At 49.9% G+C, this 23,114-nt stretch overlaps 1 protein-coding gene across 2 annotated transcripts in view; it reads left to right on the forward strand.

Annotated features, from left to right (window-relative positions):
• The window catches only part of LOC143986532 (C-type lectin domain family 4 member K-like), a 52,156-nt gene that overhangs the window by 25,291 nt on the left and 3,751 nt on the right, over positions 1-23,114 (forward strand). For both annotated transcript variants that reach the window (XM_077484891.1, XM_077484892.1), the window contains 2 exons: positions 12,569-12,720; positions 13,158-13,264. In XM_077484891.1, coding sequence (XP_077341017.1) covers positions 12,569-12,720; positions 13,158-13,264 — 259 coding nt within the window. The remainder of the gene's footprint in view (positions 1-12,568; positions 12,721-13,157; positions 13,265-23,114) is intronic.

Here is a 23,114-nt window from a genome sequence, read left to right on the forward strand (position 1 = left end):
TGATTGTTGGGAGTGTTGGGTGGTCAGAGGGCTGATAGATTGTTGGGAGTGTTGGATGGACAGAGTGCTGATAGGTTGGGAGTGTTGGGTGGACAGGGTGCTGATTGATTGTTGGGAGTGTTGGGTGGACAGAGGGCTGATAGATTGTTGGGAGTGTTGGGTGGACAGAGTGCTGACAGGTTGGGTGGACAGGGTGCTTATAGGTTGTAGAGAGTTTTGACTGGGCAGGATGCTGATAGATTGTTTCGCGTGTTGGGTGGACAGAGTGCTGACAGGTTGTAGAGAGTGTTGACTGGGCTGAGTGCTGACAGATTGTTGGGTGTGCTGGGTGGTGAGAGGGCTGATAGATTGTTGGGAGTGTTGGGTGGACAGAGGGCTGATAGATTGTTGGGAGTGTTGGGTGGTGAGAGGGCTGATAGATTGTTGGGAGTGTTGGGTGGTGAGAGGGCTGATAGATTGTTGGGTGGTGAGAGGGCTAATAGATTGTTGGGTGTATTGGGTGGACAGTGTGCTGACAGGTTGTAGAGAGTGTTGACTGGGCTGAGTGCTGATAGATTGTTGGCAGTGTTGGGTGGTGAGAAGGCTGATAGATTGTTGGGAGTGTTGGGTGGACAGAGGGCTGATAGATTGTTGGGAGTGTTGGGTGGACAGAGGGCTGATAGATTGTTGAGAGTGTTGGGTGGACAGAGTGCTGATTGATTGTTGGGAGTGTTGGGTGGACAGAGGGCTGATAGATTGTTGGGAGTGTTGGGTGGACAGGGCTGATAGATTGTTGAGAGTGTTGGGTGGACAGGGTGCTGATTGATTGTTGGGAGTGTTGGGTGGACAGAGGGCTGATAGATTGTTGGGAGTGTTGGGTGGACAGAGTGCTGACAGGTTGGGTGGACAGGGTGCTTATAGGTTGTAGAGAGTTTTGACTGGGCAGGATGCTGATAGATTGTTTCGCGTGTTGGGTGGACAGAGTGCTGACAGGTTGTAGAGAGTGTTGACTGGGCTGAGTGCTGATAGATTGTTGGGAGTGTTGGGTGGACAGAGGGCTGATAGATTGTTGGGAGTGTTGGGTGGACAGAGGGCTGATAGATTGTTGGGAGTGTTGGGTGGTGAGAGGGCTGATAGATTGTTGGGTGGTGAGAGGGCTGATAGATTGTTGGGTGTATTGGGTGGACAGTGTGCTGACAGGTTGTAGAGAGTGTTGACTGGGCTGAGTGCTGATAGATTGTTGGCAGTGTTGGGTGGTGAGAAGGCTGATAGATTGTTGGGAGTGTTGGGTGGACAGAGGGCTGATAGATTGTTGGGAGTGTTGGGTGGACAGAGGGCTGATAGATTGTTGGGAGTGTTGGGTGGACAGAGGGCTGATAGATTGTTGGGAGTGTTGGGTGGACAGGGCTAATAGATTGTTGAGAGTGTTGGGTGGATAGAGTGCTGACAGGTTGGGTGGACAGGGTGCTTATAGGTTGTAGAGAGTTTTGACTGGGCAGGATGCTGATAGATTGTTGGGCGTGTTGGGTGGTGAGAGGGCTGATAGATTGTTGGCAGTGTTGGGTGGTGAGAGGGCTGATAGATTGTTGGCAGTGTTGGGTGGTGAGAGGGCTGATAGATTGTTGGGAGTGTTGGGTGGTGAGAGGGCTGATAGATTGTTGGGAGTGTTGGGTGGACAGAGTGCTGACAGGTTGTAGAGAGTGTTGACTGGGCTGAGTGCTGACAGATTGTTGGGCGTGCTGGGTGGTGAGAGGGCTGATAGATTGTTGGGAGTGTTGGGTGGTGAGAGGGCTGATAGATTGTTGGGAGTGTTGGGTGGTGAGAGGGCTGATAGATTGTTGGGTGGTGAGAGGGCTGATAGATTGTTGGGTGTATTGGGTGGACAGTGTGCTGACAGGTTGTAGAGAGTGTTGACTGGGCTGAGTGCTGATAGATTGTTGGCAGTGTTGGGTGGTGAGAAGGCTGATAGATTGTTGGGAGTGTTGGGTGGACAGAGGGCTGATAGATTGTTGGGAGTGTTGGGTGGACAGAGGGCTGATAGATTGTTGGGAGTGTTGGGTGGACAGGGCTAATAGATTGTTGAGAGTGTTGGGTGGATAGAGTGCTGATAGATTGTTGGGAGTGTTGGATGGACAGAGTGCTGACAGGTTGGGTGGACAGGGTGCTTATAGGTTGTAGAGAGTTTTGACTGGGCAGGATGCTGATAGATTGTTGGGCGTGTTGGGTGGTGAGAGGGCTGATAGATTGTTGGCAGTGTTGGGTGGTGAGAGGGCTGATAGATTGTTGGGTGGTGAGAGGGCTGATAGATTGTTGGGAGTGTTGGGTGGTGAGAGGGCTGATAGATTGTTGGGAGTGTTGGGTGGACAGAGTGCTGACAGGTTGTAGAAAGTGTTGACTGGGCTGAGTGCTGATAGATTGTTGGGAGTGTTGGGTGGACAGAGGGCTGATAGATTGTTGGGATTGTTGGGTGGACAGGGCTGATAGATTGTTGGGAGTGTTGGGTGGACAGGGTGCTGATAGATTGTTGGGAGTGTTGGGTGGACCGAGTGCTGATAGGTTGGGAGTGTTGGGTGGACAGAGTGCTGATAGGTTGGGAGTGTTGGGTGGACAGAGTGCTGATAGGTTGTAGAGAGTGTTGACTGGGCTGAGTGCTGATAGATTGTTGGGAGTGTTGGGTGGACAGAGGGCTGATAGATTGTTGGGAGTGTTGGGTGGACAAGGTGCTGATAGATTGTTGGGAGTGTTGGGTGGACCGAGTGCTGATAGGTTGGGAGTGTTGGGTGGACAGAGTGCTCATAGATTGTTGGGAGTGTTGGATGGACAGAGTGCTGATAGGTTGGGAGTGTTGGGTGGACAGAGTGCTGATAGGTTGGGAGTGTTGGGTGGACAGAGTGCTGATAGGTTGTAGAGAGTGTTGACTGGGCTGAGTGCTGATAGATTGTTGGAAGTGTTGGGTGGACAAGGTGCTGATAGATTGTTGGGAGTGTTGGGTGGACAGGGTGCTGATAGATTGTTGGGAGTGTTGGGTGGACAGGGTGCTGATAGATTGTTGGGAGTGTTGGGTGGACAGGGCTGATAGATTGTTGGGAGTGTTGGGTGGACCGAGTTCTGATAGGTTGGGAGTGTTGGGTGGACAGAGTGCTGATAGGTTGGGAGTGTTGGGTGGACAGAGTGCTGATAGGTTGTTGGGAATGTTGGATGGACAGAGTGCTGTTTAATGTTGAAAAATGTAAAGTAATGCATTTGGAGGACAAAAACATGAGCGCAGGTTACCAGGGAGAGAAGCTCTGGAGGAATCCAGAACGGAGAAGGATCTAGAGGTCCTAGTTGATGATAGACTCAGCAGTGACTTGCAATGCTAAGCCATAGCAAGAAAAGCCAACAATATTAGCATGTAAAAAAAAGGGAATTCGCTCTGGAGATAAAATGATAATCCTGACACTTTAGAAAACCCTGGTTTCAGCCACATCTGCAGTGTCTTCTGTCCAGTTCTGGTCTCCAGTCCTCACAAAAGATGTGCTGGAACTGGAGAGAGTCCAGAGAAGGACGAAAAAGTGGACTGGAGGAGCTCAGTTATGAGGAACGACTAAAAACATTAAACATATTCTCTGAGGAGAAGAGACACCTGAGAGGAGATATACCAGCTTAGGGATAAAACTGTTCAGTCTCAAGTTGCTTAAACAGTTAAGGAACTTTCTATTGTAGATTTACTGTTATGCCCCGTACACACGAGCGGACTTTTCGACATCCAAACTCCGACGGACTGAGTCCGGCGGACTATCCGATCGTGTGTGGGCTGCAACGGACTTTAGCGAAGCTAAAGTCTGACGGACTTTAGAAATGAAGCATGCTTTAAATTTTCCCGACGGAACTCCGCCGGACCCGGTCCCCTTTGAAAAATCCGCTCGTGTGTGTGCTACTCCGACGGACTAAAACCGACGCTAGGGCAGCTATTGGCTACTGTCTAGGAACTTCCTACGTCGAATCCAGTCGTACGTCATCACGTTCGACTCCGTCGGAGTTTGGTGTGATGGTGTGTGGTCAAGTCCGTTCGGTCGAAAAGTCCGCCAGAACTCCGTCGGAACTCCGGCGGAACTCCGGCGGAACTCCTTTGGAGGTCTGTCAGACTTAATCCCTCTCGTGTGTACGGGGCATTACAGGGCAGCCTCCTGTGCAGAACCATGTATATATATGTGTTTCTGTACTTTCGCCTAGGGGGGCAGGTGCTCATGCTGGCTGGCCGCTTCTGCTGTGATTACTCACAGCAGAAACGGATCTGCGGGTGTCGGGCACTGGATGTCCACCGGCACCTGCCGATCATCAGGCAGAGACACAGAATGGAGCTCTGCCTATGAAAACAAGGCAGATCTTCATTCTGACAGGGGGGAAGGGATGGATTTTGTGTCCCTGCAAAGCAGGGAATAAAATCCACCACTACCCTGAGTAAAAGCAGCTCACATAGTACAGAAAAACACTGGTTAGGCACACTGGAAATGTTTGGTGGATGGGGTGCTGATGGGGTGTGTTGGGAGAATTGGATGGTTTGGATGCTGATGAGTTGTTGGTAGTGTTACCCCCTTACCCTGGGCCTCCAGAACTGCCACAGATGTGGGTCAGACTTCTTGGACCCTCTGTCCGGTTGCCAGCGCTTCAGCTGGGTTGGTGTCATCATTCTGGGGCGTCTTCTGCTGCTGAAATGCCTTTTTTTCTGGTACTGTCTCCCAGGTGCACAAATCCTTGTTGGGGAGGGGGAATGGCTGCTTCCCTTCCCTGCATCTCTGAACTCCACTTGAGTGCTTCAATCAGTACACTGCTTCCTCCAGTCTGGACCTTCAGATAGCAGATATTACAGCCAAATATACATCACTAGCTGACACTAGCTTGTAGGAAAATGTAATGTTTATTTAAACAAGAATACAGACTTTTATACACTTTAGAAGGAGGTCCCCCCCCCTCCTGATCATATTACCCTAACAATACAAACTGGAACCAGAAACATAAATTAACATGAGCTAATTATGATGCTGATAGGTTGCTGGGAATGTTAGGTGGATGGGGTGTTGATGGGTTGTTGGGAGTATTGGATGCTGATGGGTTGTTGGTAATGTTAGGTGGATGGAGTGCTGATGGGTTGATTAAAATGTTTGGATGGGTTGTTGGGATTTGTCATGGAACCCTGTCACACTCCGGTAGAGTGCTTCCATCAGTACACTTCTTCTTCCAGTCTGGACCTTCAGATATCAGACATTACAGCCAAATGTACAACACTAGCATGGAGGAACATGGAATGTTTATTTAAACAAGAATACAGACTTTTATACACTTTAGAAGGTGGTCCCCCCCCCCTCCTGATCATATTACCCTAACAGTACAAACTGTAACCAGAAACATAAATTAACATGAGCTAATTAAGTAATCATTTAACCAGCCTAGGTGGCTCAGAGGTATGACCTTTCAGGTCAGCCTTGCTGTCTTCTGCCAACACAATCCTCATTATCATAAGTATAAACACAGAACACCTTCACACAATAGCTGGAGTCCCCAGTAGCAGATGGACCATCTCCTACATTGTACAGTGGCCAATGTGATCAGCTCTTTCAATTAACATGTTGAGTTCAGAATCAACCAAACCAGGAAAAGTCTTTGTAGATTTCCTGGGAGATATTGTAGATAAATATTACTTTTCCATTTTAAGTAATCCAGGCTACATTTTCTCAATCACAGGGTGACTTAGACATAGGAGGTGCATGGGGAGCTGAAACAAGGGTTTACAAACCTCTCTAAGGCCGCGTACACACGGGCGGACTGTTCGCCCAACCTTGTCCGCTGAACAGTGTTTGGGCGGACAGTCCGCTCGTGTGTGGGCTTTCAGCGGACAGTTTCAGCGGACAGTTGGACGGACAAAGTCTTTCGGAAATTCCGAAAAACTGTCCGCTGAAACTGTGTTTGAGCGAACAGTCCGCCCGTGTGTGGGCCTGTCCGCTGTACTTTCGAAATGAGCGGACTGTTCCCGCTCGGAAAGTCCGCCCATTTCGAGCGCGTGTACAGGTAGGCGGGGCCCGCGAAGGAGACGTCGCGGGCTCCGCCGCCTGGAATGGGCTTAAAGGGGAACCCCAACGCCGAAAAAAATCGGCGTGGGGGTTCCCCCAAAGTCCACACCAGACCCTTGTCCGAGCACGCTACCCGGCCGGCCAGGAAAGGGGGGCGAGCGAGTGCGCCCCCCCTCCTGAGCCGTACCAGGCCGCGTGCCCTCAACATGGGGGGTGCCTTGGGGAAGGGGGGGGCCGCGCGGCCCCCCCACCCCAAAGCACCTTGTCCCCATGTTGATGAGGACAAGGGCCTCTTCCCGACAACCCTGGCCGTTGGTTGTCGGGGTCTGCGGGCGGGGGGCTTATCGGAATCCGGGAGCCCCCTTTAAGAAGGGGGCCCCCTGATACCGGCCCCCCACCCTATGTGAATGAGTATGGGGTACAATGTACCCCTACCCATTCACCTGTGAAATAAAGTACAAAAAAAAACACAACACAGGGAAAAAATATTTTATTGCACAGCTCCGGGGATCTTCCGTCTTCGGGGGTCTTCTCGCCGGACTCCTCCGCTATCTGTGTGTAGCTCTTTTACTAGCGGAGGAGTCCGGCTTTCTTCCTCCCCGCCGCCGGCCTCTTCTCCCGACTTCGGGGGTCTTGTCCCCCTCTTCGGTTCTTCTGCCGGGCCACCGCGCCTTCTTGTAGCTCTTTTACAGGCGGTGGCCCGGTCTTCTGTCGCCGCTGTCGTAGTCGTCGCCGCCGCCGCCGCCTTCTGTTCTTGTTCTTCTTCTTGTTCTTCTTCTTCTTCTCCTGGAGATGTTGACTCGACGATCTCTCCGGCCGGAATGCCAGAGCCGCGCTGTGCGGTCACTTATATAGTGACAATGGGGCGGTGTCACATGGTATATGTCACATGGGTTGGTCACATGGGTTGATGTCACATGGGGACTATGACATCGTAAGGGGGCGGGGTCACCATGTGACCAACCCATGTGACATATACCATGTGACACCGCCCCATTGTCACTATATAAGTGACCGCACAGCGCGGCTCTGGCATTCCGGCCGGAGAGATCGTCGAGTCAACATCTCCAGGAGAAGAAGAAGAAGAACAAGAAGAAGAACAAGAACGGAAGGCGGCGGCGGCGGTGACGACGACGACAGCGGCGACAGAAGACCGGGCCACCGCCTGTAAAAGAGCTACAAGAAGGCGCGGTGGCCCGGCAGAAGAACCGAAGAGGGGGACAAGACCCCCGAAGTCGGGAGAAGAGGCCGGCGGCGGGGAGGAAAAAAGCCGGACTCCTCCGCTAGTAAAAGAGCTACACACAGATAGCGGAGGAGTCCGGCGAGAAGACCCCCGAAGACGGAAGACCCCCGGAGCTGTGCAATAAAATATTTTTTCCCTGTGTTGTGTTTTTTTTGTACTTTATTTCACAGGTGAATGGGTAGGGGTACATTGTACCCCATACTCATTCACATAGGGTGGGGGGCCGGTATCCGGGGGCCCCCTTCTTAAAGGGGGCTCCCGGATTCCGATAAGCCCCCCGCCCGCAGACCCCGACAACCAACGGCCAGGGTTGTCGGGAAGAGGCCCTTGTCCTCATCAACATGGGGACAAGGTGCTTTGGGGTGGGGGGGCCGCGCGGCCCCCCCCTTCCCCAAGGCACCCCCCATGTTGAGGGCACGCGGCCTGGTACGGCTCAGGAGGGGGGGCGCGCTCGCTCGCCCCCCTTTCCTGGCCGGCCGTGTAGCGTGCTCGGACAAGGGTCTGGTGTGGACTTTGGGGGAACCCCCACGCCGATTTTTTTCGGCGTTGGGGTTCCCCTTTAAGCCCATTCCAGGCGGCGGAGCCCGCGACGTCTCCTTCGCGGGCCCCGCCTACCTGTACACGCGCTCGAAATGGGCGGATTTGCCTCCTCCTTACGTGGGCGAGTCCGTTCATTTCAAAAGTTGAGCGAACTGTTTGCCCAACCTTGTTCGTCAAACAGTCCGCTCGTGTGTGGGCAAGTCCGCTCATGCAAATTTTGAGCGGACTGTTTGCCGAAACTGTTTGACGAACAAGGTTGGGCAAACAGTCCGCGCGTGTGTACGCGGCCCAAGTCATTCTGGGTTCCACCAGCCCCCCGCCCAAATTGAGTCCCGTCACATGTCTCCCCTTTCGGCAGTAGACTAACACAAGAGGAAACCCCAGATGGGTTGACTCTGAAGTTTGTCCATTCAGTCCCCCAATGCCTGTACACACACAGTACCCCAAACACATTGTCACAAACAGAGCACTACTCACCCAGCCAACCTTTGCCTCTCTCATAGAACATACCCACTGCTGGGGGGAAGTGCGGACTGGTCCTTCAGTCACTGGAGAGAAGACAGGGTGACTGGGCTTACTTCATTATGCTGTTGGGGATCTGGGCTGACTGCCCACCATCCCTGGGGTATACAAGTGGAGACCACAGACCCATCCACTTTCACAAGAAATCCAGGCCAGCAGCACTTTGTCCTGTTGCCAGCTGTTCAGCTGGCCATAGGTGCTTCACTACATAAGCTTGTCGCTGGGGAGGGAGGCTGACTGCCCCATCTCCCTGGAACTCTGCAGGTGTTTCCAGTGCTGGGCAGAGGTTGTTAGCACTCTGCCCTGTTGCCAGCACTTCTGCTGGGTTTCTGTTAGTGGAGACCGCAGGCCCATCCACTGACAACAGCTCAAGCTGCCATTGTGAGGTGCCAACTGAATTCTCTCTCTGGAGCTCTTGCAGAGTGGATTGTTGTGTGCAGAGGCCAGTAGTGTTCTGCCCTGTTAGACTTTCAGCACTCACATCATCCATTCCAGCTAACTGTTGGGGAGGGAAGACAATTTCCTTCACTCTGGCTGACTGTTGTGGAGGGAAGACAACAACTTCCTCTCCCTTCTCCCCCTGGATCCTGATCTGCTGCCCAGGAGTGACTGCCACCTCCTTACCCTGTGCCTCCAGAACTGTCACAGGTGTGGGGCAGACTTCTTGGACCCTCTGTCCGGTTGCCAGCGCTTCAGCTGGGTTGGTGTCATCATTCTCGGGCGGCGTCTGCTGCTGGGATGCCTTTTTTCTGGTACTGTCTCCCAGGTGCACAAATCCTTGTTAGGGAGGGGCAATGGCTGCTTCCCTTCCCTGCATCTCTGAACTCCACTTGAGTGCTTCAATCAGTACACTGCTTCCTCCAGTCTGGACTTTAAGATAGCAGATATTACATCCAAACATACATCACTAGCTTACACTAGCTGACACTAACTTGTAGGAACATAGAATGTTTATTTAAATAAGAATACAGACTTTTATACACTTTGGAAGGAGGTTCCCCCCTCCTTATCATATTACCCTAACAATACAAACTGTAACCAGAAACATAAATTAACATGAGCTAATTATGATGCTGATGGGTTGCTGGGAATGTTAGGTGGATGGGGTGTTGATGGGTTGTTGGGAGCATTGGATGGATTGGATGCTGATGGGTTGCTGGGAATGTCAGGTGGTTGAGGTATGGAGGGGTAGTTGGGAGTATTGGATGGATTGGATACTGATAGGTTGCTGGGAATGTTAGGGAGATGGGGTGCTGATGGGTTTCTGAGAATGTTAGGTGGATTGGATGCTGATGGGTTTCTGTGAATGTTTGGTGGATGGGGTGCTGATGGGTTTCTGGGAATGTTAGGTGGATGGGGTGCTGATGGGTTGCTGGGAATGTTTGGTGGATGGGATGTTGATGGGTTGTTGAGAGTATTGGATGGATTGGATACTGATAGGTTGCTGGGAATGTTTGGTGGATGGGGTGCTGATGGGTTGTTGGAAGTATTGGATGGATTGGTTGCTGATAGATTGCTGGGAATGTTAGGTGGATGGGGTGCTGATGGGTTTCTGGGAATGTTAGGTGGATGGGGTGCTGATGGGTTGTTGGGAGTATTGGATGGATTGGATACTGATAGATTGCTGGGAATGTTAGGTGGATGGGGTGCTGATGGGTTTCTGGGAATGTTAGGTGGATGGGGTGCTGATGGGTTGCTGGGAATGTTCGGTGGATGGGGTGTTGATGGGTTGTTGGGAGTATTGGATGGATTGGATACTGATAGGTTGCTGGGAATGTTAGGGAGATGGGGTGCTGATGGGTTTCTGAGAATGTTAGGTGGATGGGGTGCTGATGGGTTTCTGGGAATGTTAGGTGGATGGGGTGCTGATGGGTTGCTGGGAATGTTTGGTGGATGGGATGTTGATGGGTTGTTGAGAGTATTGGATGGATTGGATACTGATAGGTTGCTGGCAATGTTTGGTGGATGGGGTGCTGATGGGTTGTTGGGAGTATTGGATGGATTGGTTGCTTACAGATTGCTGGGAATGTTAGGTGGATGGGGTGCTGATGGGTTTCTGGGAATGTTAGGTGGATGGGGTGCTGATGGGTTGCTGGGAATGTTCAGTGGATGGGGTGTTGATGGGTTGTTGGGAGTATTGGATGGATTGGATACTGATAGGTTGCTGGGAATGTTAGGGAGATGGGGTGCTGATGGGTTTCTGAGAATGTTAGGTGGATTGGATGCTGATGGGTTTCTGGGAATGTTTGGTGGATGGGGTGCTGATGGGTTTCTGGGAATGTTAGGTGGATGGGGTGCTGATGGGTTTCTGGGAATGTTAGGTGGATGGGGTGCTGATGGGTTTCTGGGAATGTTAGGTGGATGGGGTGCTGATGGGTTGCTGGGAATGTTTGGTGGATGGGATGTTGATGGGTTGTTGGGAGTATTGGATGGATTGGATACTGATAGGTTGCTGGGAATGTTTGGTGGATGGGGTGTTGATGGGTTGTTGGGAGTATTGGATGGATTGGTTGCTGATAGATTGCTGGGAATGTTAGGTGGATGGGGTGCTGATGGGTTTCTGGGAATGTTAGGTGGATGGGGTGCTGATGGGTTGCTGGGAATGTTCGGTGGATGGGGTGTTGATGGGTTGTTGGGAGTATTGGATGGATTGGATACTGATAGGTTGCTGGTAATGTTAGGGAGATGGGGTGCTGATGGGTTTCTGAGAATGTTAGGTGGATGGGGTGCTGATGGGTTTCTGGGAATGTTAGGTGGATGGGGTGCTGATGGGTTGCTGGGAATGTTTGGTGGATGGGATGTTGATGGGTTGTTGAGAGTATTGGATGGATTGGATACTGATAGGTTGCTGGCAATGTTTGGTGGATGGGGTGCTGATGGGTTGTTGGGAGTATTGGATGGATTGGTTGCTTACAGATTGCTGGGAATGTTAGGTGGATGGGGTGCTGATGGGTTTCTGGGAATGTTAGGTGGATGGGGTGCTGATGGGTTGCTGGGAATGTTCGGTGGATGGGGTGTTGATGGGTTGTTGGGAGTATTGGATGGATTGGATACTGATAGGTTGCTGGGAATGTTAGGGAGATGGGGTGCTGATGGGTTTCTGAGAATGTTAGGTGGATTGGATGCTGATGGGTTTCTTGGAATGTTTGGTGGATGGGGTGCTGATGGGTTTCTGGGAATGTTAGGTGGATGGGGTGCTGATGGGTTTCTGGGAATGTTAGGTGGATGGGGTGCTGATGGGTTTCTGGGAATGTTAGGTGGATGGGGTGCTGATGGGTTGCTGGGAATGTTTGGTGGATGGGATGTTGATGGGTTGTTGGGAGTATTGGATGGATTGGATACTGATAGGTTGCTGGGAATGTTTGGTGGATGGGGTGCTGATGGGTTGTTGGGAGTATTGGATGGATTGGTTGCTGATAGATTGCTGGGAATGTTAGGTGGATGGGGTGCTGATGGGTTTCTGGGAATGTTAAGTGGATGGGGTGCTGATGGGTTGTTGGGAGTATTGGATGGATTGGATACTGATAGATTGCTGGGAATGTTAGGTGGATGGGGTGCTGATGGGTTGCTGATGGGTTGCTGGGAATGTTTGGTGGATGGGGTGTTGATGGGTTGTTGGGAGTATTGGATGGATTGGATACTGATAGGTTTCTGGAAATGTTTGGTGGATGGGGTGCTGATGGGTTGCTGGGAATGTTGGGTAGATGGGGTGCTGAAGGGTTGTTGGGAGTATTGGATGGATTGGTTGCTTATAGATTGCTGGGAATGTTAGGTGGATGGGGTGCTGATGGGTTGCTGGGAATGTTTGGTGGATGGGGTGCTGAAGGGTTGTTGGGAGTATTGGATGGATTGGTTGCTTATAGATTGCTGGGAATGTTAGGTGGATGGGGTGCTGATGGGTTTCTGGGAATGTTGGGTGGATGGGGTGCTGATGGGTTTCTGGGCATGTTACTTGGATGGGGTGCTGTTGGGTTGTGGTTCAGCTTTGATCAATCTAGGTACTGTAGGTGACAGGGTCCCTTACTTCACTGCTCTAAAGGAGTATCTTGGTGATGGCACTGTCAGATATTAGAAAACAGACTTGATGTAAGGTAAAATAGCGGTCTCCTGATTGCACACAGGTCTCTGTTTGCCTCATCTTTCAGAGTCTTTGCGCTTTCTAGGTTGAGCTATGTGTTGCTGTCAATTTCATTGCCCAATATCTATACAGTTGTCTCTCTTCTCCTTTCCTCAGGCTCCACTGATCCAATGTGTGAGGTGGGCTGGAAACACTATACCTTCAACTGCTACTATTTTTCCCAGATTGCGCATTCGTGGGAAAGTGCGAAAAAAGACTGCGAGACGAAGAAGGCTCATTTGGTGGTCATTAATGGCCAGGAAGAAAATGTGAGAATTCCAGGAACTTTATATGATCTGCCTGTATCTCCTTCCCACAACTGACCCTTGGGTGTCCATGGTGGGAGGGTTTCCTGCAGATCTGGGGACAGGGGCTGATCTCGGAAGGCATGTACCATGGTTAGCAAAAGGTTGGACCATATCGCAAAGAAGTATTATTTTTTTTAGATTTAGATGCTCTCGGCATGTGCGTGTCTGCAGAATGTTGTAATTGGCTCTTTGTTCTCTGTACAGCACTGCCGTATATGTCAGAGCTATATAAATGTATAATAATAATAGCGTGTGACTGTGGGGGAGGGGACATTGGAGCGTAAGCTCCTCTGGTACAGAGACTGGTGTGAATGTCTAAGTGCGGTATATATTAGAGTTATAATATAGAGGTAAAACCTAAACACTGTATCATTATGTATTTTTTTGTCTTTTTAAAGACTTTCCTTTATGAATTTTCTCAATATCGGACCACGTGGATCGGTCTCACAGATGTGGATGGATCCTGGAAATGGGTGGACGGGACTTCTTATGATGCTACTCCAAAGTAAGACTCTGACCCTCCCCCACCAGTTATTATATTCCCTCTGACTATGTTCTATGAACTGAATGCTCTCGCTGTTTGTCAGAATGTTTGGGAAGTATCCACCTGGTGGCACCATGGACTCAACTGGTAATGATAAGTGCCACGTCCCAGAAATCAGTATAGCATATGATTTGGATATATAATATGGACTTTCTAAACACATAAACTATAACACAATTTGTAAAATAAAACAATACTCTTTATTCATTAACAATATCATAAAATCAGTGCAATCATTTAAGTTCTTAAAAAATATGCACATAGTCTGGAATGCGGTACATCCCTTGGAATCCGATATAATAAGGGGCTGTATGGATGCTGTACAACATAAGCCAATGTAAGTGTCACCTTAGCCACATGGTGTATGCTCTACATCAGGGGTGTCAAACTCAATTTAATCTCGGGCCACATCAGCAGTATAGTTACCCTCAAAGGTTGTACCGAGTGCAGGGTTCAGGGGCGAGCCTACGTACAGAGTGCATGGTTCAGGGGTGTGCCTACATACAGAGTGCATGGTTCAGGGGTGTGCCTACGTACAGAGTTCAAGGTTCTGGGGTGTGCCTACGTACAGGGTGCAGGATCCAGGGGTGTGCCTACATACAGAGTACATGGTTCAGAGGTGTGCCTATGTACAGAGTTCATGGTTCAGGGGCAAGTCTACATACAGAGTGCAGTGTTCAGGGGTGCATTAACGTACAGAGTGCAAGGTTCAGGGGTGCGCCTACATACAGAGTGCAGTGTTCACGAGTGCATCAACGTACAGAGTGCAAGGTTCAGGGGTGCGCCTACATACAGAGTGCAGTGTTCACGAGTGCATCAACGTACAGAGTGCAAGGTTCAGGGGTGTGCCTACATACAGAGTGCAGTGTTCAGGAGTGCACCAACGTACAGAGTGCAAGGTTCAGGGGTGTGCCTACATACAGAGTGCAGTGTTTAGGAGTGCACCAACGTACAGAGTGCAAAGTTCAGGGGTGCGTCTACATAGAGAGTGCAGTGTTCAGGGGTGCGCCAACGTACAGAGTGCAGGGTTCAGGGGTGCACCAACGTACAGAGTGCAAGGTTCAGGGGTGTGCCTACATACAGAGTGCAGTGTTCAGGAGTGCACCAACGTACAGAGTGCAAGGTTCAGGGGTGCGCCTACATACAGAGTGCAGTGTTCAGGAGTGCACCAACGTACAGAGTGCAAGGTTCAGGGGTGCGCCTACATACAGAGTGCAGTGTTCAGGAGTGCACCAACGTACAGAGTGAAAGGTTCAGGGGTGTGCCTACATACAGAGTGCAGTGTTCAGGAGTGCACCAACGTACAGAGTGCAAGGTTCAGGGGTGCGCCTACATACAGAGTGCAGTGTTCAGGGGTGCTCCAACATACAGAGTGCAGGGTTCAGGGGTGCGCCTACATACAGAGTGCAGTGTTCAGTGGTGCACCTACATACAGAATGCAGAGTTCAGGGGTGTGCAGTGTACAGAATTCAGGGTTTAGGGGTGTTCTGTACATAGTGCCCAACCCAACCCTCCCAAAGTTACCTCATTTTTTTAAATTTTTCTCTCCTATCTGGCCTTTCTCTAGTAGTGCCCTGTGTAGGTGGCTCTGCCTTGCAGGGAGATTGTTCTCTCTCAGATTCTAGAGATCTTTCCTGGCCGTGAGTGAGTGCAGCAGTGGCAGCTACTCCATTAAGGGCGCAGGTGCCCCACTCCCTAATCCAAGCGCCCGGCCCCTAATCTACATGCGGAGCACCAGACACATGGATATCATTTTATTTTTTATTTTTTTTTAAGCACATGATGAGAGCCTGAGGCTCTAATTGGTTTAAAAAGGGTGGGCTTGGGACGCAGAGCACTGCGCCCTGAGCCCACCCAGTTGCGTGACATTAGGGAATTAATATTCACTAATGTCTTCCTGCTTCTCCTCCTGGCCAATCAGGAAGTGGATCCTGAGAGTCTAAGCCCTTGTACACACGGTCAGAGATTCCGACGGAATGTGTCCTATTGGACCGTTTTTTCGGATATTCCGACTGTGTGTGGTATGCATTGGACTGTTTCCGGCAGAATATCTGATGGACCAAGTTTTCCAACAAAATGCTCCTATCGGACATACTCCGATCATGTGTAGCCTACTCCAACGGACAAAGTGCCACGCATGCTCAGATCAAATTCCTAGACCAAAGCTATTGGCTACTAGCCTGAACGTAGTCCCGTCTAACGAAATAACGTCACCACGTTATGTACAATCGGATTTTCCGACAACTTAGTCCGACCGTGTGTATGCAGCATCACTTCCGGACCTCTTCCGGAATGAATCTGTTGGAATTACTCCGACGGATTTGGTAGTCAGAATCTCCGACCGTGTGTACAAGGGCTTAGGACTCCAGGCCAATCAGGTCTCAGGACCCACTTCCGGTTTGGCCGGGAGGAGAAGCAACACCTGTTCGGCAGCCTCCTAAGGTAAGGTTGGACTGATCACCGCCTTCCCGTCTGCCTATTGCGTGGCGGTTGTGCGAGTGAGGGGGCAGGTTTGTTTGTTGCCCTCTCTACCCCCCAATAAAATATTGAGAGCCAGCTATCACAGTTGTGCAGTGATCTGTGAGTTCCCGGGAGCCGCTGAGAGCATAGCTGTCCCTTGTAAACACAGAAGTCTTCTACATTTACAAGTGACAGTGGGGAGCAGGGAGTGGGAGTGGAGGGTGAGAGCCGGAGGTGGTGGAATGGAGTTGACACATTCTGACTGCAAAACTGGGTAAGCCCTTGTACACACGGGTCGGACATTCCAACAACTAAATCCGTCGGATTTTGTCCGACGGATTTTGTCCGAAATTGTTGCATACACACGGTCGGACAAAGTTGTCGGAAAATCCGATCGTTCAGAACGTGATGATGTAATTTCGTTATGACGGGACTACGTTCAGGCTAGTAGCCAATAGCTTTGATGTAGGAATTTTATCTGAGCATGCGTGGCACTTTGTCCGTTCGGAATTCTCTACACATGATCGGAGTACAGGGGCGGACTGACAACTCATGGGGCCCCCGGGCAATAGGAGATTATGGGGCCCCCGGGCAATAGGAGATTATGGGGCCCCCGGGCAATCAGACATTATGGGGCCACACAGTATACACAAACACACACACGCACACAGTATACAAATCACACAGAATACACAGACATGTTTTTATTGGCTGAGAAGGTACTGGAGAGGTGGGGTAGCTATAATCTAAGGATTTTTAGACCAAAAGGATGTTGGTAAGGGACATTTCAGGGACAGATGAAAAAAACCACAGATTTTTACATACTTTCCCTGGTTTTACTGAGGGTGGCAACCCTGATGGGGCCCCCTAGTGGCACGGGGCCCTCGGTAGTGCCCGAGTGGCCCAATGGTCAGTCCGCCCCTGTCGGAGTATGTCTGATCGGAGCATTTTGTCGTAAAATTTTACCAACAAGTTGGAAAACTTGGTCCGTCGGATACTCCGTCAGAAACGGTCCGATGGAGACCACACACAGTCGGAATGTCCGACAAAACGGTCCGATCGGACACATTCCGTCGGAATATCCGACCGTGTGTACAAGGGCTTAGAGGGTAACATGTTGTAAGGTTAGCCTCGGGTCTCCTACGCGTTACGTCACTCCCAGTCGAAGTCACGTGTGGTGACGTAACGCGTAGGAGACCCGAGGCTAATCAGATACCGGAACAGACGCTCAGACACGAGCTCGGCACTCGTTTTTACATCACTTTATTGATCCTACAAAATGTGAGTGTTTTATGACCTATATAAATAAAACTTTATACTCTCGTTTAAAAATACTACACCATGGTGGGCCTCTTTTATCTTTTCTAATACACATTGAGAACCTTATGATCTGAATGACCCAAGACATCTAAAACGCCCAGTGGAAAGAGAGGAAGAAAAGGATCATCCCTCCCTCCTCCTCCTCCCCCCCCCCCCCCCCCCCCGGCTCCACTTTATAGTGGATGAATGCCTAGGAAAGGATTGAGCTGAAGGGACCCCCTCCTCTTATAATTATTCTGCTACATGCTGTTTACCTTACAGCAGTAAGGTAATTATTCATTTTAACCACAGGTGTCAGTGACACTGAAGATCTATCTTATCTTTTTTGCACTTAAAGGCACAGTATCACCTTAACGTCAAGACAGCTGCACACAGTGTTCCAGTGAAACACTTTGCACATTTGCACTAATATTGCACATTGGACTAAGGAACAACGTCCAATATTGCACTAAATACTTGTTATAGTCAAATTGTTTAAAATATCTTTATTATACGTTATTCATTTATTTTATTTTTTAACTTTTATGCTCAAACCAGTCACTGTATGAACTATTCACTTTTTTATACATATTGCACAGTTGTAGAATCACTTGGAGCTACACTTTATATTATAAATTATTATATTATTTGCAGTATTGCACATGTTTGATAGATATTGTTTATTTCTTTTTTGCACAATGAAAAAACTACTATGTCCTATTTTAATATATATGCCAATCAATTCAGGTTATTAATTAATTTACACCTATGCACTTTACTGATGTATGACCTTGATAAATGTTAGTTTGAAACACAGTTAAATATTTTGGCAATATTTTGGAAACTTATTATAAGAAAAATATATTTTAAGGAGCGCAACACCACTCCCCTCTTTTTAGAGGGCCACATGACAAGGCTAGTGATGGCCGAACGGTTCGCCCGGCGGTCGTTTCGCGGCGAATTTCCGACATTCGCGGTCCGCACGTTCGAACGCCTTTTTCCGTCGTTCGCCGCGGCGGACTTACGTGTTTAATGTATACAAGAACTTTAACCTTTGGTGACACGTTTATCATGTGATACAGGACAGCCAATTGAGACATGACAGCACATGGACACTTGTACATTCCCCCTAACCTATAAATACACCCGATCCGGTGGCCATTTTACATTCTTTCTTCTGTTAAGATAGGGACAGGTTCCTGTGTGGAGTAGGGAGAGATAAACCACTAGCTATTTGGTACACAAAAGTTCTTTTCAGGACTGGTATAGGTGTTAGGTGTTGATAGGTTTGCTGTGCTGCTGATTCTTGCAGCAGCCTGAGTGTCTTTTGTTAGTTTAGAGAAAGGGAAAGGACGGTGTATGCTACAGGGACAGCCAGATTAGTCTTTCATCATCATCATCATCATCATCATCATTAGCTGTTACTATCAAGGTCCACAAAAGAGCTGTTCCAGTAACCACTAATCGTTCTCTTTTTTTGCCAATTTGTATAGGGACAGGAAGGAAGCAGTGTTGTCAGGCAGTGAGGGTAATTTTAAAGACTTGCTGTTATTATTAGTTCCACAAAGGTTCTTTTCAGGACTGGTATCAGTGGTACAGTAATAGGCTTGTACATGTATAATATTCTTTCTTCCAAATATAGAAAGGATATTATACTTGACTGCTGCCCTTCTGCTGCAGTCTGCTAAACATTCACAACTCACTTGTTCCACAAAAGTTCTTATAAGGACTGGTAACTTGGTATAGGGTGCTACGGTACATAGGCTTGAGTGCGGTACAGTCTGCTGTTCTGTAAGGACCGCTATCGGTCCACAATAGATAGGGTTGACGTGCACCACTGCTGACCGCTGCCCTATACTGCAGCAGTCCTTCAGCGGTATAGGGACTGACGTACAGTCTGCTAATCACTAACACACAACCTGCTTGTTCCACAAAAGTTCTTATAAGGACTGGTAACTTGGTATAGGGTGCTACGGTACATAGGCTTGAGTGCGGTACAGTCTGCTGTTCTGTAAGGACCGCTATCGGTCCACAATAGATAGGGTTGACGTGCACCACTGCTGACCGCTGCCCTATACTGCAGCAGTCCTTCAGCGGTATAGGGACTGACGTACAGTCTGCTAAACACTAATACACAACCTGCTTGGTCCACAAAAGTTCTTATAAGGACTGGTAACTTGGTATAGGGTGCTACGGTACATAGGCTTGAGTGCGGTACAGTCTGCTGTTCTGTAAGGACCGCTATCGGTCCACAATAGATAGGGTTGACGTGCACCACTGCTGACCGCTGCCCTATACTGCAGCAGTCCTTCAGCGGTATAGGGACTGACGTACAGTCTGCTAAACACTAATACACAACCTGCTTGGTCCACAAAAGTTCTTATAAGGACTGGTAACTTGGTATAGGGTGCTACGGTACATAGGCTTGAGTGCGGTACAGTCTGCTGTTCTGTAAGGACCGCTATCGGTCCACAATAGATAGGGTTGACGTGCACCACTGCTGACCGCTCACCTATACTGCAGCAGTCCTTCAGCGGTATAGGGACTGACGTACAGTCTGCTAATCACTAACACACAACCTGCTTGTTCCACAAAAGTTCTTATAAGGACTGGTAACTTGGTATAGGGTGCTACGGTACATAGGCTTGAGTGCGGTACAGTCTGCTGTTCTGTAAGGACCGCTATCGGTCCACAATAGATAGGGTTGACGTGCACCACTGCTGACCGCTGCCCTATACTGCAGCAGTCCTTCAGCGGTATAGGGACTGACGTACAGTCTGCTAAACACTAACACACAACCTGCTTGGTCCACAAAAGTTCTTATAAGGACTGGTAACTTGGTATAGGGTGCTACGGTACATAGGCTTGAGTGCGGTACAGTCTGCTGTTCTGTAAGGACCGCTATCGGTCCACAATAGATAGGGTTGACGTGCACCACTGCTGACCGCTGCCCTATACTGCAGCAGTCCTTCAGCGGTATAGGGACTGACGTACAGTCTGCTAAACACTAATACACAACCTGCTTGGTCCACAAAAGTTCTTATAAGGACTGGTAACTTGGTATAGGGTGCTACGGTACATAGGCTTGAGTGCGGTACAGTCTGCTGTTCTGTAAGGACCGCTATCGGTCCACAATAGATAGGGTTGACGTGCACCACTGCTGACCGCTCACCTATACTGCAGCAGTCCTTCAGCGGTATAGGGACTGACGTACAGTCTGCTAATCACTAACACACAACCTGCTTGTTCCACAAAAGTTCTTATAAGGACTGGTAACTTGGTATAGGGTGCTACGGTACATAGGCTTGAGTGCGGTACAGTCTGCTGTTCTGTAAGGACCGCTATCGGTCCACAATAGATAGGGTTGACGTGCACCACTGCTGACCGCTGCCCTATACTGCAGCAGTCCTTCAGCGGTATAGGGACTGACGTACAGTCTGCTAAACACTAATACACAACCTGCTTGGTCCACAAAAGTTCTTATAAGGACTGGTAACTTGGTATAGGGTGCTACGGTACATAGGCTTGAGTGCGGTACAGTCTGCTGTTCTGTAAGGACCGCTATCGGTCCACAATAGATAGGGTTGACGTGCACCACTGCTGACCGCTGCCCTATACTGCAGCAGTCCTTCAGCGGTATAGGGACTGACGTACAGTCTGCTAAACACTAATACACAACCTGCTTGGTCCACAAAAGTTCTTATAAGGACTGGTAACTTGGTATAGGGTGCTACGGTACATAGGCTTGAGTGCGGTACAGTCTGCTGTTCTGTAAGGACCGCTATAGGTCCACAATAGATAGGGTTGACGTGCACCACTGCTGACCGCTCACCTATACTGCAGCAGTCCTTCAGCGGTATAGGGACTAAGAGTTTTGTCACAGGGTCATTTAAAAAATGACATGCAGAGGAAGAGGCAGGCCCTTCCGCAGGGGTGGTAGGGGTAGGGCAGGAGCAACAGGCTTGAGCCAAAGTGGGAAGTTGCAGAAGGTGCGTTCAATTACTTTAAAGGATGCACCAGACTTGGTTGAGTGGCTCGCTCAGCCTTACTCTTCTGCACCCTCCTCATCCTCTCGATCTGCACCCTCTTCTTCACTCTCTGCTATGTGCACCCCCAAAGACACTACCACCAACAACACGACCACCACCACCACCACCACATACCTTCCGCTTGAGTCACTGGAATTATTTTCCGATCCATATCAAGAGGACATTTCTGATGCGCAGCCACTCTTGGTATTGGATCAGGAAGAGGAGGTAGCAACAAGCGCTACTCAGCAGTCTGACGCCAGTACCCAGATCAGCCCAAGGAGGAGGTTGGTCCCCGGTGTTGCTGCCTACTCTACTTATAGCGGTGGGGAAGGTGACGTTGATGATGACGTGTCTAGTGATGTCACGTGGGTGCCCACAAGAGAGGAAGAGGAGGGGAGTTCAGAGGGAGATATGGACCAGCAGATAGGGAGGAGAAGCAGCAATGACTTACATTGCACAGCAGGGACAAAGCAGACTGCAAATGTATCAGGAGCGAGTCATCGACCATGTACGGTCACATCTGGCGCTCCCAGGACACCGGCACATGGCTCCGCAGTGTGGGCTTTTTTTAACGTGTCCGCTGCTGACAATAGCGTTGCCATCTGCAATCTTTGCAGTCAACGCGTTAGTCGCGGTAAGCCCAATACTCACCTAGGGACGACCGCCTTAAGAAGGCACATGAGCAGCCATCACCGAGCCCAGTGGGAGCAACGGAACACACAAAGCCACACTGCAGGCTCTCACCGTCCAGCCTCGTCTTCTACTTCTCCTTCTCCTCTCTCCTCACAATTGTCCTCCACTCCACCTTCCATCACGCCAAGCTCACATTTTTCTGCAAAAAGGCAGGCTTCCGTGGGCCTAATGTTTGAGCGTAAAAAAATGATGACGCCGGATAACCCTCTTGCCCAACGGTTGGCGGCTGGCTTGTCAGAACTCATAGCCCGCCAACTACTGCCATATAAACTGGTGGACTCGGAGGCCTTTCGCAAATTTGTGGCCATTGGAACACCACAATGGAAGGTCCCAGGAAGGAAGTATTTCTCAGAGAAGGGCATCCCAGAGCTATATGGCCATGTTCAGCGGCAAGTGAATGTATCTCTGGCACACAGTGTCGGTGCCAAGATACATCTGACCACAGACACGTGGTCTAGCAAACACGGGCAGGGAAGGTATATCAGTTTTACTGCCCACTGGGTGAACCTTCTGACGGCCGTCAAGCATGTAACCCGTGGCACCCGTGTAGATTTGGTTTTACCGCCACGGATTGCATGCAGGCCTGACTCTTCTTCTCCTCCTCCTACTCCATCCTCCTCCCTCTCCTCCTCAGCTGCCTCCTCCTTTTCCGCTGCTAGCGTCTCTTCCACTGCACCGCCCAAGCTCCCCAGAACCTATTCCACATGCCAGGTGAGACGTTGCCATGCCGTGCTGCGTCTGTTGTGCCTGGAAGCAAAGAGCCACACTGGCCCGGCACTCCTTTCAGCTTTGCGTTCACAGGCAGATGAGTGGCTAACACCGCTCAATTTGACAGTTGGTAAAGTGGTGTGTGACAACGGTGCCAATCTGCTTAGCGCATTGAAACAGGGCAAAATCACGCACGTGCCGTGCATGGCACACGTCTTAAACTTGGTCGTGCAGCGATTCCTTGTCAAATACCCTGGGGTCCAGGACATCTTGCGGCAGGCAAGGAAAATCTCGGCCCATTTCAGAAGATCTTACACGGCCATGGCTCGCCTTGCTGACATTCAGCGGCGACACCATCTGCCGGTCAGACGTCTTATTTGCGATTGCCCGACGCGATGGAACTCAACCTTCTATATGCTTGATAGGCTGCTCCAGCAGAAACGTGCAGTTAACGTCTACCTGTATGAACTCTGCGAAAGAAACGGTTCTGGGGAGCTGGGTTTTTTTTCACCGCGCCAGTGGCTGCTCATGCGCGACACATGCAGACTTCTGCGGCCATTTGAGGAGATCACCAAACTGGTCAGTCGCAGCCATGGCGCCATCAGTGACATGGTACCTTA

The sequence above is a fragment of the Lithobates pipiens genome, unplaced genomic scaffold (genome assembly GCF_037356315.1).
Source record: "Lithobates pipiens isolate NorthernLeopardFrog02 unplaced genomic scaffold, aLitPip1_a1.2 Scaffold_167, whole genome shotgun sequence".
Taxonomy (NCBI): domain Eukaryota; kingdom Metazoa; phylum Chordata; class Amphibia; order Anura; family Ranidae; genus Lithobates; species Lithobates pipiens.